This window comes from Xenopus laevis, chromosome 9_10L (assembly GCF_017654675.1).
Source record: "Xenopus laevis strain J_2021 chromosome 9_10L, Xenopus_laevis_v10.1, whole genome shotgun sequence".
In the NCBI taxonomy this organism is placed as follows: Eukaryota; Metazoa; Chordata; class Amphibia; order Anura; family Pipidae; genus Xenopus; species Xenopus laevis.
The window spans coordinates 102,265,074-102,280,957 of NC_054387.1; the positions used below are offsets into that span (position 1 = coordinate 102,265,074).

Here is a 15,884-nt window from a genome sequence, read left to right on the forward strand (position 1 = left end):
ACGCGGCATCTCCAATGGGAGCAGAAACCCTCAATTTTTTGATTGAAACTTACCAGAAGCTGCTGCATTACTCACCCTAGGCTTATACTCGAGTCAATAAGCTTTCTCAGTTTTTGGAGGTAAAATTAGGTACCTCGGCTAAAACTCGGGACGGCTTATACTCGAGTATATACGGTATACATAGAAATAAAAATATAAATGCATGTACCATATACAGACCTATCTGTATCCACCCATTTACAAACCTTTATAAATTAGGGATACACCAAACCTCTATTTTCTAGATAAGGCCGAACCACAAATCTTACAGTAAGGATTTGGCCAAATCCATTTTGTCAATGTATATAACTGTACAGTTTGTACACATACACATTATAATCTATTACAGGCAGTTATGACCTGTATGAGCTACCTTTATTATATTGTATATATACTTCACCATTTCTTTACATGTGCCAGGGTTCTATAGCCTATGTCCCACAACAAACCTGGATTCCTAATGCAACATTCAAGGAAAATGTCCTCTTTGGAAGGAAAATGGAAAAATGTTGGTATGATCAAGTTGTTCAAGCTTGTGCATTGCTGCCAGATCTAAAGATTTTATCAGGAGGTGAAAACACAGAAATTGGAGAAAAGGTAAGAAACAAGTACATTTTCTTAAAGACATGGTTGTACCTTTATAGTAGGCTGCTCCTGCATCAAATTCTTCTTTTGTTAGGGAATAAACCTGTCAGGGGGACAGAAGCAGAGGATAAGCATTGCCCGAGCTGTGTACAGGAACTGTGATGTCTACTTACTGGATGATCCGCTCTCTGCAGTGGATGCTCATGTTGGACAACATCTGTTTGAACATGTCGTTGGTCCCACTGGTTTGCTCAAGGACAAAGTAAGTTTATAGATGTAAAGGTACACAAAGTGGCTCATTTGTAACCATAATGCAAGTTTGGCTGCAAGTCACCAGATTTTTAATCCACAATGCAGCATTTCCCCCTACAATTCCAGAGTAAAACATAATACTTTCAACTTGCGGCTACTTTCAGGGAGCCCCAATGTGCTTGTATGCTGTGGAACTCTGGAACTATTGTCAGCCTAGATATGACTGTAATTCCCTATTGGTTTGTGTTAATAACCACAACTGAAATACAGGGGAAACAGATACCACCGTAACGAAGTATACTAGCATTCTTTGTGTCCAATATAATTTCTGTTTGTAAACAAATACTTAGTACTTCTTGTGTGTGCTAAATATTTATTTTTGTATATTTGCATGTCTGTATTGTGAGTGGAAGAGAAGTGCCTTTTTGTTCCCTTCAGAAAATTATGAGAAGAAAAAAAGCACACTGATTCTTTCTAGGCATACTAATACTGTATTTTTGGGTGCTGGAAAATACAGCAGGCAAGATGCTTGAGAATAACCCTGTAGGCCTTCATATTCTTGTCTAATCATAAAGTAGAATACAGAGTTTCTCTGAGTGTCATTTGCATTGCTTCATATCTAGTTTTCATTCAGCTAATGGAATGAAATGCCTTCACCAGATAAATGAAAGTCTTTCTTTCAGACACGGGTTCTTGTCACCCATGGAGTCAGCTTCCTGCCACAAATGGACATGATTATTGTTATATCTGATGGGAGAGTGTCAGAGGTGGGCACCTATAATGAGTTGCGCCAGAAAAATGGAGCTTTCTCTGAATTCCTTAACACGTATGCACGGAAATCATCTGTCTTTGAAGAGTCACATGAAGAACGTAAGTTTTGCAAATTATGGAATACGCTATAGTTAGATCCTCCCCATGTTCTGGCATACATAAAAAGATAGATGTGACTTTGGAAAGCCAGTGAATTGTAATTTGAAGGTGTGCCATTTTTGTATTTAGTACATGGGCTTTCTTATGTAAACATAACTTCCCTGGCACAGGCTACTATTGTAGGAGCTCCTCACTGCCATCTTCTACTTAATGGATCTTTTCTACATTCAGGTCCAGATGTACATCCACAATAGAGTGAAATGGCAAACTTAGAAACAAAATGGTTCACTGCTGCTGTAATCTGCTTTTATATGTATAGTAAATAAAATTTTCATTTTTTAATACTTTTACTGGACTCCTACGGTGCTCCGCTGTTTTTTCTTTTTCTCTCTACTGTGCATGCATACCTAAGCTCAGGTCTCAGAAAAGAAGAAAGAAGAAGAAGAAGAAAGAAGATCTCTATGTGGGGGCTCTTACAAAAGTCCCCATCATACAACTAGAGAAAACAAAACAACAATTACAAACTGAGAGTACTGTAGCCATTTAAATAAAAACAAAAAGTATTTTCTTGTTCTCATATCTTATGTTTTCAAAAATCTCCCCAGAAACTCCTCACAGCATGCAAGGAGCCATGAAGGGCAAACATTCAGCACGGTAAGGTGCAGTGTGTTGTCTTCGCACATTTCTTACTCACACCTTCCTAATTCATTACTGAATTTACCTGTTTTTCACTTGAAGGAATGATATCGATAATGAGAAGGATGATGTAGCTAATGAGCTGGATGCAGACGCTGGTAAACTGACTGAAGCAGATGTTGCACTTACTGGCAGGGTAAATTGCAATAATACAGCATTTTTATTAATAATTTGGGTGCTTATACTATTTTTCTCCTTTTTACTATTTGAACTATAGCAAGATAAGTAATACAGTATTGTTTTTATGTATCTGAAACCTTGTTATGATGTAAAGGAGCCCAGATTGATGGTTAAGCCACAACGCTAGTCATTAGAGTTTGACTAGTAATAGGTCATTTGATTTGTCATAGGAGACATTGAGATTTTTTAAGGCATATGTACATAAGGGCATATTCATTATGCTGTGTAAAACTAAATTTGCTGAAAAAAAGTGTATAAAGCGTTGTAAAATAAATAGCGAATTGATCAAAGTGTGTGTAATTTTACACCATGTGAACGCCAGTTTTGCCACCATTATTTTGCATTGCTTCTGTTTTTTTGCTGTTTGTTTTTTTACATGGCAAGCCTGTCAATCTGTGGTGTATTATCCTGCTGTTTTTACACAGCATAATAAATATGCCCCATAGACTCACTCACACACAGCTATGCAAAGTACAGAGGCCTCATCGCTAGTGCAGAGAGCACAATAGTGTTAGAAGAGCTGAAATTCCAATTCAGAATTCTCGGCTCTTTAAATTCAAATTTTATCTTTTTAAAGGAGTTTCAAAGACTTTTTTTCAGTTCAATGGTTTTCCGATTGTTCACCAGAAATAAACACTTTTTTCAATTACGTTACATTTTTTTATTTTTTTATTTTTCTAAGTTTAAAGTTTAATGTCCTTGTTTCTGGTGTTTGAGTCTGACAGCTCAGTAATTCAGGTGCAGACACTAAACTGTTACAATTTTGCAAAATATAGTTGATACATTTCTCAGCAGCATCACTGGAGTATTAGCAACTATTTTATCCATTATAACAGCTGTGGGTAATGCCAGGATTCTGCTCAGCAGGGACGAAGATAAGAAATGTATCAACTAAATGTATCAATTTAGAACAATACAGAGTCAGGGACCCCCCTCCCAGAGCTGCTTTAGAAGGTGTAAATGAAACTTTAGACTTCAATATTAGAAAAACTGTCATACATAGAAAATAGAAGGTACCGTATATACTCGTGTATAAGCCGACCCGTGTATAAGCCGAGGTACCTAATTTACCTAAGAAAACTGGAAAAATTTATTGACTCGTGTATAAGCCTAGGGGCTGATTGAAAATCAATCTGTACCTGCACCCACTGAATAACAATGAAAGGTAGGCCTGCCCACAGTTTAAAAAAAAAAAAATTGTAAGCACACCAGTCACAGTAAAATAACTTATAACTCAACCAGGGGCAGAGAGATGGAAAGATGCAGCAACTACATACGAGGCTCCTTCTGCGGCCCCAACAGTGTGCAGGACACATGTAAATGTTTACAGTCCGCAGCAAGAGCTTTGAAATTCCTCTGCTTATTTTGGTCACAAACTCTTCTAGGAGAATATGGCCTGGATGGGGGAAGGGGGTCCAATAATCCCATTATTATAAATAAGCCCCTGTTTAGCAGTTGGTGCTGCCATGCTGGTTCCTGTAGGGAGAAGATAATCCATATAGAATACAGGGCTAGCAGTGGGTGCTGGGAAATAACACAACACTTTATACAAAAGGGCCCTGGTCCCCACACCCCATTTTGTGAGCCTATGAATATCAATGAAGTGAGGAGTTACTAATGACACACCCAGGTGCTGAAAGTAGGGGTTATTTTCTTTCAAATACCGTATATACTCCGTATATACGCCAATCCCTCACCGGATCCCTCACCTCCCTCTCCCATAGCGCATCAGGACTCTGTGACTGACTGTCACGATCGCCGCCCGGAGCAGGTCCAGGAGCTCCGGGCGGCGCGTCCTTCCCTGCCGGCGTCGCTCCCAAAATGGCGGCGCCCATGGCCGCCACGTGGGTAGCGGCGCCGGGAGAGGGAGGTGAGGGATCCGGTGAGGGATTGGCGTATATACGGAGTATATATGGGAGAGGGAGGTGAGGGATCCGGTGAGGGATTGGCGTATGACCCGCGTATAAGCCGAGGTCGAGTTTTTCAGCACATTTTGGGTGCTGAAAAACTCGGCTTATACGCGAGTATATACGGTAATTGGAAAAAGTCGTTATTTCTGGTGAACTACATGAAACCAACTGAACTGATATAGTGTTGGAAGGTGAACAACCCCTTTAAGTTAGATTTTTGGCACCACTGGTAACTTGCAGGCTGCTGTCGTCTGAGACAAATTTCTCAACTTGCTGAATGCAGAAATGCAGAGGAACCGGTACTGGCCAACCACACACCAGCAATATACACTTGTGAAAAATTAAACCTAGTACCTGGATTTGTGCAGCAAATGGGTTGATCCCAACTTTATTGCATAGGGTTCACGACACTATGTACATGATCAAACATTTCGGGACCAACTGAGGAAGGGCCTTTTGGGGTCTAAATGTTTGATCATGTTCATAGTATCATGAGCACCTTGCAATTAAGTCGGGATCACCCCATTTGCTGCACAAATCCAGGTACTGGGTTCAATATGTGATTAATTTCTCAACTTGCTTCATGACAGCAGCGGTGCTGATGGCAAGGAGGTAATTTCAGATATTTTGAGCCCAGTAACGTAAGAGGCAGAACCATAATGCCAACAAGTGACACAGGTGAATGCTGTGGAACTGAAATGAGGGGTGCTGATATTGGCTATTTTTGTCTACTAACCCACTACTAAAAGTTGTGGATGCCAAAACTCCTACAATGAACTGTGTTCCAATGGATTTTTCATTACAGAATTAAAACAGATTAAAACCAAATAATTTACCGTGATATTTCCAGGGCCATAGTATTACTAACAAAGAATGTATACTTTCTGTATGCACTGATATGCCCAGGATTAGCCTGTTAGTGCACACACAGAGCAGATTAAGGTGCAAAAATGCATACTGTAGGGTGCCTGTAGCCCTGAGATATGTTAGAAGGTGTGTGGTTACAAACAATCGTCATTTTTATAGAGTTGTTATAGAAAAGACCATATGAGAGGGCATCTAGGATATTTGGGATTGCATAAATAAGTATAGTTGGTGGTTGTGGATTATAGTTTCACATTAAGAATAGCATTTATCCAGCAAGGAAGAAAGAGTACTCTTAATAGGTTCCTTTTAAAGAAATCACATAAAGGTAAATATGTGAGTGCAAAGAGGTAATTAAGTGGCGAGAAGAAGTTTACACAGCAGTTATGAAAATTAGCAGCGATGAATTTGATGATGTTGTTGGACTGGATGTATGAGGAACTGCAGTTGAGAGACATATTTTATGATTCTAGAGTACATTATTTGGCTTACTGCTTGAAATATAATTCCTGTTTTATTACTTGTAGGTCAAACTTTCTGTATATTTAGAGTACTGCAAAATAATGGGGAAATGGTATCTGCTCATTAGTGCTTTATGCTTCGTTATCCAACAAGCGGCCTCATTAAGCTATAATTACTGGATTGGGTTGTGGGCAGATGACCCACCAATAAATGGAACACAGCAACACACAAGCCTGCGACTGGGAGTCTACAGCTTCCTGGGTGTGATGCAAGGTACGCAGTAGGACTGTATTCATTTGTCCCTATCAAGTGTACATTTGCAATAAATAGAATATTAAGTGTTGGCAATTTTTAGAACCTTGTCTGAGATTTAATTTGATTCCTAATTGGTGCCAGTTGCCAAAATTGTCTTGTGTGCCCCATGTACTTCTGCATTATCAGTATATACAGTAAGTTAATCAAAATATTGTGTGTCTTCTTCTCCACAGCACTGAGCATCTTTGCTGCCTCTTCCACTATTATAATAGGTGGAGTGTCTGTTTCTCAGCAGCTCCACTCCCGACTTCTATACAGCATCCTAAGGTGCCCACTAAGTTTTTTTGAAAGGACCCCAAGTGGGAATCTTACAAACAGATTTGCCAAAGAAATGGACATCATAGATAACACTGTTCCACAAGTATTAATGTTGTTTATCATTATGATGCTAACTATACTGGAGATTCTGCTGGTAATTGCAATAGCCACACCTCTTGCTGCTGTAGCATTCATACCTTTGGGCTTACTATACTTCTTCCTACAGGTGAGTGCTATGTTAACAAGTTACAGAATATCATTACTATCATGTTTAATTAAGATGTATGGATGTCAGATGCTCTTTATAAAGCATTAGCAACTCTGGACTTTTGGGGTGGTGGTGTCTGGTGCAGTCTCCATGAGACAAACTCTTGGGATTATTGTACCAGTAATTTATGTTTGTTGTTATGCTATCACAGTGCTGTCCCTGCAGCCATTCTAGAGTACTATGTCTGGACTGGGATTAAAAATATGCCATGACAAGTACACAGAGGCCCAAACAGCCTCCCACTAGCTCAATAAAAAGTGACTGCCAATGACAGCACCCCTACAGCAGCCCCTTTGGCATTTGCCAGAATTCACAGATTGCCAATCTGGGCCTGCAGTACATCAGGGCCACTCCACAGTAGAGGTCAGGTTACACTAGGTCCTGTTGCACTGCTGAAACCTCTAGAGCTATGGAGGATTGTGTGTTTTAATACTGTGCAATATACCTTCAATTAGTACAACTATATATTGGCCTCAGTGATTCTAAAAACAATACATTATCTTATATTTTATGGGAAGTTTTAGTAGCATTTTATAAACATGTCCTTTTATAAAAAAAAATCTCTTGTCCATCCACCAACCATGCAGTCTATGTACCAGTGCCGCGACTCCCTCCGCTGAAGAGAACATTTTAAAACAATCCCCACCTGACTGCACCACCATCTGTCATAGACCATGTATTTTTACTCTCGGGTGACTGGAAAGTGGCTGCCAGTACGCAATGGTGGCTTTATCTCTGTTGTCTTCTCAGGGAGAAGTAGTGCCATAAGCCTTCTACAGACTGCATTCAATGAATGTATACAGATAAATGGAGTGAAATGAACACCTGTGGGATGAATTGAAACACCATTGCAGGCCAGGCCTGATCTATCAACAATGCTCAACCTCTTATATATGAATGAAAGTGAATTTTACAACAATGTTCCAAATCTAATGCAAAGCCTTCCTAGAAGAGTAGAGAGTAAAGCAACAAAGAGAGGGACAGAATCAAATTTACACCCTGTGTTTGGAATGATATGTTGGACAGGCAGATATCTCCCCCTACTTGGCCATATAGGCATTTAGAAAGATGGTAAACCACTCCGACACTCAAAGTTTCAGTTCAAAATGTGGTGTACTATTGTAAGGCTCAGTTATAGACGAAGAAGTAATTCACTTCTGTTGGTTTAAAATGCTTTATTTTTCCTTTCAGTAAGGACTACATGACATTCTTATACATTTTAATATTGTCAGTAACAATTTCTGATGCCTTTCCAACTTCTTTTTTCCTCTGAAGAGATTTTACGTAGCTTCATCTCGCCAGCTGAAACGCCTTGACTCAGTCAGTAAATCTCCTCTGTACACCCATTTCAATGAAACTCTCCAAGGAGTGTATGTTATCAGAGCCTTCGGCGAACAAGACCGCTTCATTCAAGATAACAATTTGCGCCTAAACATGAACCAGCGGTTTTACTTCTGCAGTTTTGTTGCCAACAGGTATGTTATGATGGTTAGCTTATTGTTGGGATGCATTGTCAAGAGCACTACAACTACAATGTTTGCTATAGTTTTAAAATATATATATGTGCACAAAAATCCATAATATTTGGGTTGGTTGAATTCCCACAAAGAGTAGCCTTCCTACGAAACCCAAATTTGCATATTCAGATATCAGCCAAATGAAAATTTTCAGTGCAATGGACATATTATAATCCTAAATTGGCTAAAGATATATTTACCTTTGCTGAGATATAAGTGATGTGTTCAAAAGTTTGTAATCACACATATATTCATAGCTTTAAAGAAATTGATGTGTTATCGTTCCACTGCATGAAATATGCACAATTCAAGTGCTGACCCCATGGGGTGGAATGGCAATTTCTCTTTACTCATTTCTGTGTTTAAACACTTGACCACTAGTGTATATTTATGGATCTGTTGGTGGGAAGCTTGAGGCAGAAATGAATAATACTTAAATGTTTTATATCAACATAAAATAACGTTTTCTATTATTTGTAGGTGGCTAAGTGTTCGATGTGATTTCCTCAGTAACTTCATCGTTTTTACTGTAGCCATTGTTGGTGTCCTGTTCAGAGACAGCATTACCCCTGGACTTGTTGGTCTTGCTGTGGTTAACTCATTACGGGTAACTATACTTTATCCATCACTAACAACATTTTGCTAGATTATAAATGGTTATCTGGGTAATACATCTGAAGTAACAGTACAAGTTAGCAAGTCAAGATATATTTCATTTACTTTCTACAGTGCAGCCTATGACACAAGCAAGACCTAGAATAACTGTAGCCCCATATTTTCCCGAATCTTCCTTTATTTGCTCTCAATATGTTGTAACTGGAGAACAAAGTCTATTGCAAGGGCACACTAGTGCAAATCATTTTGGTTATCTGCCCTGTGTACCTAAAATGAGCTACATTGCTGCTGTTTTCTCAGAAACAGGCAGGTTGTGATCAAACATGACTTGAGCTCCCTCTGTGTAAACTGTTGCCTTTAAGACTTGTTTTATATTTACATGGTCATCATTGCAGTTTTATCTCTTAAGTTAACAGGTGTTTTGAAGGAGGCAGTTCACGTTGCGACTGATATGGAAACTAACTCTGTTTCTGTGGAGAGAGTGAAGGAATATTGTGATGCAGAGCCAGAGGTAAATACCAAATGCACTGCCCCCCATTTTATCATTTAAAAGTTTTCTTTGTGCTTAAAAGCAATGACTGTATATGTGGGTGTGGGTAGGTTAATAAACGTCTGTTTTATTTATCGTTGGGGTTTTTGGCCTGCATAGGGATGTATTTATTGGTACTCCTGTTGCTAAATCAAGCAGTATGTCTGACCACTTTTTATAAAAACATATATGCAAAGGAATAACATTCTGTATGCATGCACCTAAGAGCTACATTACATTTAAACACTTGTATCTGTTTTAATATGATACAGGTATGGGATACATTACCCAGAAACCCGTTATCCAGAAAGTTCTAAATTATGGGAAGGCCTTCTCCATTTTAATTAAATAATACAGATTTTTAAAAAGATTTGCTTTTTCTCTAGAATAATAACACATTACCTTGTACTTGATTCTTACTCAGATATAATGAAGCCAAAACTATCCTATTGGGTTTAATTTAATTTTTAAATTATATTTTTAATAGCTTTAATGTATGGAGATCCAAATTATGGTAAGACCCCTTATCCGGAAAACCCCAGGTACAGGTCCCATACCTGTACATATATGCATAATATTAGACTTCATGAAGATTTCTGATCAGAGACAATCGAGACCATAGTATGCGAAAAAGTACTAGGTGATAAATAACCTAATCTTATAACTTAATCAATAACTACAATCTGTGTCTTATAGGCACCTTGGACTTCAGATAATGCTTCTGATCTTTCTGATTGGCCAAGTAAGGGTAAAATTGAATTCCAGAATTATGGCCTGAGGTACAGACCGGACCTAGATTTGGCTTTGAAGAATGTTACCGCATCCATTCAGCAAGGAGAGAAGGTTTGTACATTGTACATCTACTCGTCTGATAGAGCCAAGTGAAAGTTTTTAAAGTGCTTCTTCTTGCATCACAGTGCCAGGAAAAAGTTTGAGTAATACTAAATTATGTCTCACAGAGTTATTAAAATAGTTAACAACTCTAAAATAATTGCTAAGCCACCATTAGGGGTAAATTTACGCCTCGTCCTTCTCCGGGTAGGAATTTTCTGTGACACCTTTTGGTCCTACCAGTCTGGCATACGACCTATGCCCCTCTGGCCTACTCCGAACAGGAATTTACTTGCCCTTCCTTCAGGATGTCCTTCCTAACAGTCACTGCTTCCCTAACTGGCAAAGCCTTGACTCCTAAGCCTCTTCCTCCTTGTTGGGGTCTTAGCTACCCGTACTAGTTAACACATAGCTATCTGAAGTACTTGCACTTGTTTCCCTGTCACTGTCTATTCCAGAAGATGTGTGAAGAAGAGCCTCGCCGTAAGTGTATTTTCCCTTTAAAGGAGAAGGAAAGCTATGGAGGCATTTTATTGCCAATAGATTAGCTGCAATAGTGCAAGCTAGAATGCTATATTTATTCTGTAGAACGTTTTACCATACCTGAGTAAAAAGCTCTAGAAACCCTCTGTTTGTTTAGAATAGGAGCTGCAGTATTAATGTGGTGTGACATCACTTCCTGCATGAGTCTCTCCCTGCTCTGGGCTCAGATTACAGTAGATAAGGGAGGGGTGGGGGGAGAGGAGCAAACTGAGCATGCTCTTGCCCAGGGCAATGAGGTTTAAGCTGAAGGCAGGAAGTCTGATACAGAAGCCCATGAGTACACAATAGAAGGAAAGAAATGCTGTGTTTCTTTTGACAGGGGACTCAGAGCAACATTACTTTGGGGGTTTACTGGTATATTTAGATGGACCTTTCTGATAAGGCTTACTTAGTTTTAACCTTTCCTTCTCCTTTAAATACCCTTTCAGTAACAGCCACTGCTGTAACATTTCCTCTACATGTGCTATTCCTAAGCCTATCCATGTGCCTTATCAGCTACTTCTGCACATGAAACCTTTCCCCACACCATTTGTTTGACAACACCACCATCTAGTGGTGACACATAAAAATTACACTTTAATTTTTAAAACATTAAGAGGAAATTCATAATTTTCCCTCTTACATACACATGAGCCCAATTTATAGTTAATGTTCCATATGTTAGAAAATGTATGGGGGAACCCGGTTACCCAAAAAAAAATTTAAGGACTTTTGCAAGCTATCACCCTGAAAAAAGGAAAAGACACCAGCGTTTTTTTGGAACTTAGAAACTTTTTCCGCTAATATGATGTAAATAACAGAAGAATGAGGAAGATCTATGCACTCCAGTGCACTTTGCCTGGTCTGAGCTGGTGAAGGCAAGTCTGGGGAAAGTTAACGTTCAGTAAAATCCGCATCTTAGTGCATTTGCGGAGTAACATCCATTCCACAGAGCGAAAATTAGCCTGCCGATAGAGTGTGAAACACAGCTAGCGTCTATCTCCTTTGCTAGCGAAGTGACTCTTGGACCCGTTGGTAAATCTGCAAAGTCCCTGAAAACAGTAATGCTGGCGAATCTTCGCCAGCGTTAGTCACTTCGCCCTTTAGTAAATCTGCCCTAAGTCTCACAGTGCTAGGAGAAGTGTACAATCCATTCTGTCCTCGTGTCTCATTGTGCTAGGATCAGGCTCTTGTCTCACAATGCAAGGAGAAAGTTTGTGGGTGCTTCACTTTCAGAGTGTAAGGAAAAAGTGCAGTGCTTCCAGTTGTTTCACTATACTAGGAAAATGATTGTGCAAAACCCGCTCTTGTCTCAGTGCCAAGAGAAGGTTAGCTCACATTCCTTTATTTAGTGCCCATTACTTTTTGGGCAAAGTGTCATATTCCTTCTAATTTCACAGTGGAAAAGTGGAATTTTCATATGTTAATGGTTCCTGACAGGTGGGTATAGTTGGAAGAACTGGAGCTGGAAAGTCATCACTGACCCTGGGTCTATTCAGAATCCTTGAACCTGCAACTGGAAGAGTCTGCATTGATGGAAAGGACATCTCACAACTAGGTCTCCATGAACTTAGATCAAAAATTACCATCATCCCTCAGGCAAGAAAAGTTTTTATTACAGAATGCAAAAACTGCATTAAACCTATAATCAATTTGCCTTGTTTATTTATTTTATATTTTTTGTTTGTTGTTTTCTTTACAGGACCCTGTTTTGTTTTCTGGAACTTTAAGAATGAACCTGGATCCATTCGATAACTATTCAGACAACGATATTTGGGTGGCTTTGCAGTTGGCCCACTTAAAAGCATATGCTTCGGGTCTACCAGAGGGACTCAGTTACATTTGCACAGAAGGAGGAGAGAACTTAAGGTATAAAATAATGTAGAAATAATGTTAAGCAGTTGTTGGGTAAAACATCTCACTGCTAACATTTAATTCCTAAACAGTGCTATGTTATTTAGGTGCTTTAGTGTTAATAAGGGTCACTGTACAAATTTCAGTTAACCTACTTCACCTGGGGGCTTTAAAATGGAGCAATATAATATGCTCCAGGGACTCCTCTGTTACTTTTAATATACTTATAATGTATTGTAGAGAACATTTGAACCCCTACAGTACTAGATTATATAACTGTGTATATACTGAATTCCCTTGTTTTGGCTTTTATTATAAAGTACTCTCTTTCATTTCACCTGAGGAATGGCCACCTAAAACACTGTGTGCACCATGCACATGTTACACTGTGTAATAAAATGCAATTCTAGGGGTATTCCCCAATATTTTTTGGAGTGTTTGCCTCACTAACGAGGGCTTGCACTATTATTTGACTGTGCATCTCAATACTAGAAATTGTTTCTATTGTTTCTCTGGTAACAATAAATAATGTTATAATGCAATTTCTCTTTGTTGCTTTGCTCAGATTGTTAGCAAAGAATGTTATAGACATAACAGAGTATTATCCCCACCTTGTTTCTTTCAGGATTTGCTACTAAATATTTTATATCTGTTTACATTATTCCAAATGTGTTTAATCGCAGTGTTGGCCAAAGGCAGCTTGTGTGTTTAGCTCGAGCTCTACTTCGAAAGACAAAAATCTTGGTGCTAGATGAAGCTACAGCAGCTGTGGACCTGGAAACGGATGATCTTATCCAAAACACCATTAGGAAAGAGTTTGAAGACTGCACCATTGTAACAATTGCTCATCGGCTCAACACCATTATGGATTACACAAGGTTAGAACTGCTTTTCACACTTGTTTAAAGGAGAAATAGCATAAGTGAAAATCAGTAGAATAATTTATGGTGCTGGTTTCACTTTGAGCTTAAAATTATTATTTATCTTAAAAAAATGGCCCATTTATTAGAGCTTCTAAAGAGCTGCTATGGTTTCTGTCTGTGTTTCAAATGAGGGTGGGTATGTTCCAGACATAAACAGAGTGGGATAACCAATCACATCTCTGCAGCCACACAAGCAAAGACAGGCTTCAGTTCCCAATCAGGTCTGTCTAGTTGCTGATTGGTTCCTATCCTAAAGTGCCACAGGCACCCCTGCACATCCAAAAAATTTAGCCAGCAAGATGTGGAACAGATGGGTAGGACGAGTATGGTTGTGAGGGAAGTTTTTAATAAATTAGTCCAAAACACAACTTTTTAAAGCACATTACTTCTATATTTAAAGAAGAACAATGCACTAGCACATTCTTGTTTTTTTTTACACAATATGTTCCGTGTAAAAAACAGCTAATGCCGTTTGTATACACAGGGATGAGTATGGTCAGTTATACAAGGATTTTTCTTCAGCTTCTTGTTCATTTCTGAATTTTCCTAGCCCTTCTCCCATTGCAGTGATGAGCATCCAGTTATGATACAGGGCTTACTACAGTGCAAATACCCAATAGGTAGAAGCAACAATGTAAACAGTCTTATCTTAAATGTTTGCTTCCTAAGAGGAACTGTCGTTTTAAACAGTAGCCCACAACTGACAACTGACAGTAAGGTCTGCCTATTCTGATATTTGTTACATGATTCGTTTCAGTTACTAAATAGCATTTGTGAAGCTCTGCAGTATTTGTTCTCAACTGTGGTGCCGCCCTAACAAAGGGGGTCTCAAAGATAAAGCGAGGAGTTCTAAGTCTGGAGGTTCAGTAAGGATAAATGCTTATATAGTGGCCTGGATACTCTCTAAAACTATAATAGGGACCGTTTAGACTGTTTAAATGATGCTTCAACCTTATTATAAGCATTACATATCAGTAGGTACTTCCCAGGGCACTGAATGGGATAGATTCAGTGTCTAAAAGCAAAGCAATTATGCAACATATTGTAATAATCAAGAGCTCTTCATGTACAGTAAAATACAAGTAGAGAAACAAAATAGATAAAGTTTGCCTTTAACATTTGATTTTTTGCTGGCCCTGTCCTGCCATATTAATTGTACTTTGCTGTTTCCTTACAGAATAGTGGTTTTTGACAAGGGAGAAATTGTGGAGTTTGACACGCCTGTACAGCTACTGGAAAATAAAGGGCTATTTTATTCAATGGCCAGAGATGCTAATATAATTTAACAAAAGTGATGTCTGCACGTCCAAAAAAGAACACCAAAAGAGAGATCTGTATTATTTGACTGTGTGTTTTCTGTGTAATGCTGCAAGTCTCTGCTATAGTTTCACTAATAGAAATTGACAAAGAATCAGCAAAGGCGCCACTAATTAACAGAAAAGCAGATGCATTAATATTTATGAAGGATTCTCTAAGTAATCAGCATCTTGTATGTCTTTTTTCATGCATCAGTTGTTATGCAAAATCATAATCTTCAGTATTACCTTCAAAATTTCAGGAGCAGGCGGGGGTAGAATTAGCTTTGACTTTCTCCCCAATGCTATAAGGAGGTGTTCCAAGCCTGAATTCACCTTTGTAATGAAGATTTTGCATAGATTTTGCTCAGATAATATGTCTTTAGTAAACATCCCATTTATAGCACTACACTGAAATGTGTGGGCACCACCTTTATACTAGGAGAGCGAATTACGCTGGCAATAAACATGGTAATTATATCAGCCAATAGGTTAGTCATAACCAAAAAATGGATATTACTGCATGCGCTGTTTTTTTTTCTTAGGGAAAGGTATAGAACAAACAAAACTTAACAAACAGATCTGTCCTTTGTCAACTAAACCACCATGTGCTTTATTGCTAAGCTGATAGTGTAACCTTAAAATAAAGAGGCTGATTTATTAATGATCAGTACATTTTCCTGACAGTCAGAAAAGTTTTGAACTGTAAAAAAAATACTAAATTGCTAAGGATTCCACAGTTTGAGCTTTAATATAGCTGCATCAACATTAGTATAGCACTTTACATGTCTAAGATAATGTAACAAAAATAGTTTTCTTTCAAAGAAATATACCTTTGTGTATGCTCTGTTGTAATTTCCCCATATGATATCACATTTTCATCATTATATAGCACCAGGATATGAGGAACAGAGGAGGATCTATCACGCTGTAACAGGGAATGTCAAAGACAAGGGGGAGCTCAAGAGAAATAATGTAATTCAGAATGACACAGCTGTGAAAGGAGAAGAGGCATAGGAGCCAGAAACATTGTATAGGGGCATATATTGTAAATGTACATTTGGAGGTATAAAGAAGGACTGATAATATTAAAGGGCAT

The 15,884-nt window shown here is 38.6% G+C and overlaps 1 protein-coding gene across 3 annotated transcripts in view; it reads left to right on the top strand.

The window, feature by feature from the left end:
- The window catches only part of abcc6.L (ATP binding cassette subfamily C member 6 L homeolog), a 60,560-nt gene extending 44,676 nt beyond the window's left edge, over positions 1 to 15,884 (top strand). For all 3 annotated transcript variants that reach the window (XM_018236336.2, XM_018236337.2, XM_041577425.1), the window contains 15 exons: positions 460 to 636; positions 719 to 886; positions 1,560 to 1,746; positions 2,352 to 2,400; positions 2,485 to 2,578; positions 5,924 to 6,131; positions 6,347 to 6,657; positions 7,975 to 8,174; positions 8,697 to 8,823; positions 9,241 to 9,342; positions 10,057 to 10,203; positions 12,154 to 12,312; positions 12,416 to 12,582; positions 13,251 to 13,445; positions 14,668 to 15,884. In XM_018236336.2, coding sequence (XP_018091825.1) covers positions 460 to 636; positions 719 to 886; positions 1,560 to 1,746; positions 2,352 to 2,400; positions 2,485 to 2,578; positions 5,924 to 6,131; positions 6,347 to 6,657; positions 7,975 to 8,174; positions 8,697 to 8,823; positions 9,241 to 9,342; positions 10,057 to 10,203; positions 12,154 to 12,312; positions 12,416 to 12,582; positions 13,251 to 13,445; positions 14,668 to 14,776 — 2,400 coding nt within the window. In that variant the 3' untranslated portion in view covers positions 14,777 to 15,884. The remainder of the gene's footprint in view (positions 1 to 459; positions 637 to 718; positions 887 to 1,559; positions 1,747 to 2,351; positions 2,401 to 2,484; positions 2,579 to 5,923; positions 6,132 to 6,346; positions 6,658 to 7,974; positions 8,175 to 8,696; positions 8,824 to 9,240; positions 9,343 to 10,056; positions 10,204 to 12,153; positions 12,313 to 12,415; positions 12,583 to 13,250; positions 13,446 to 14,667) is intronic.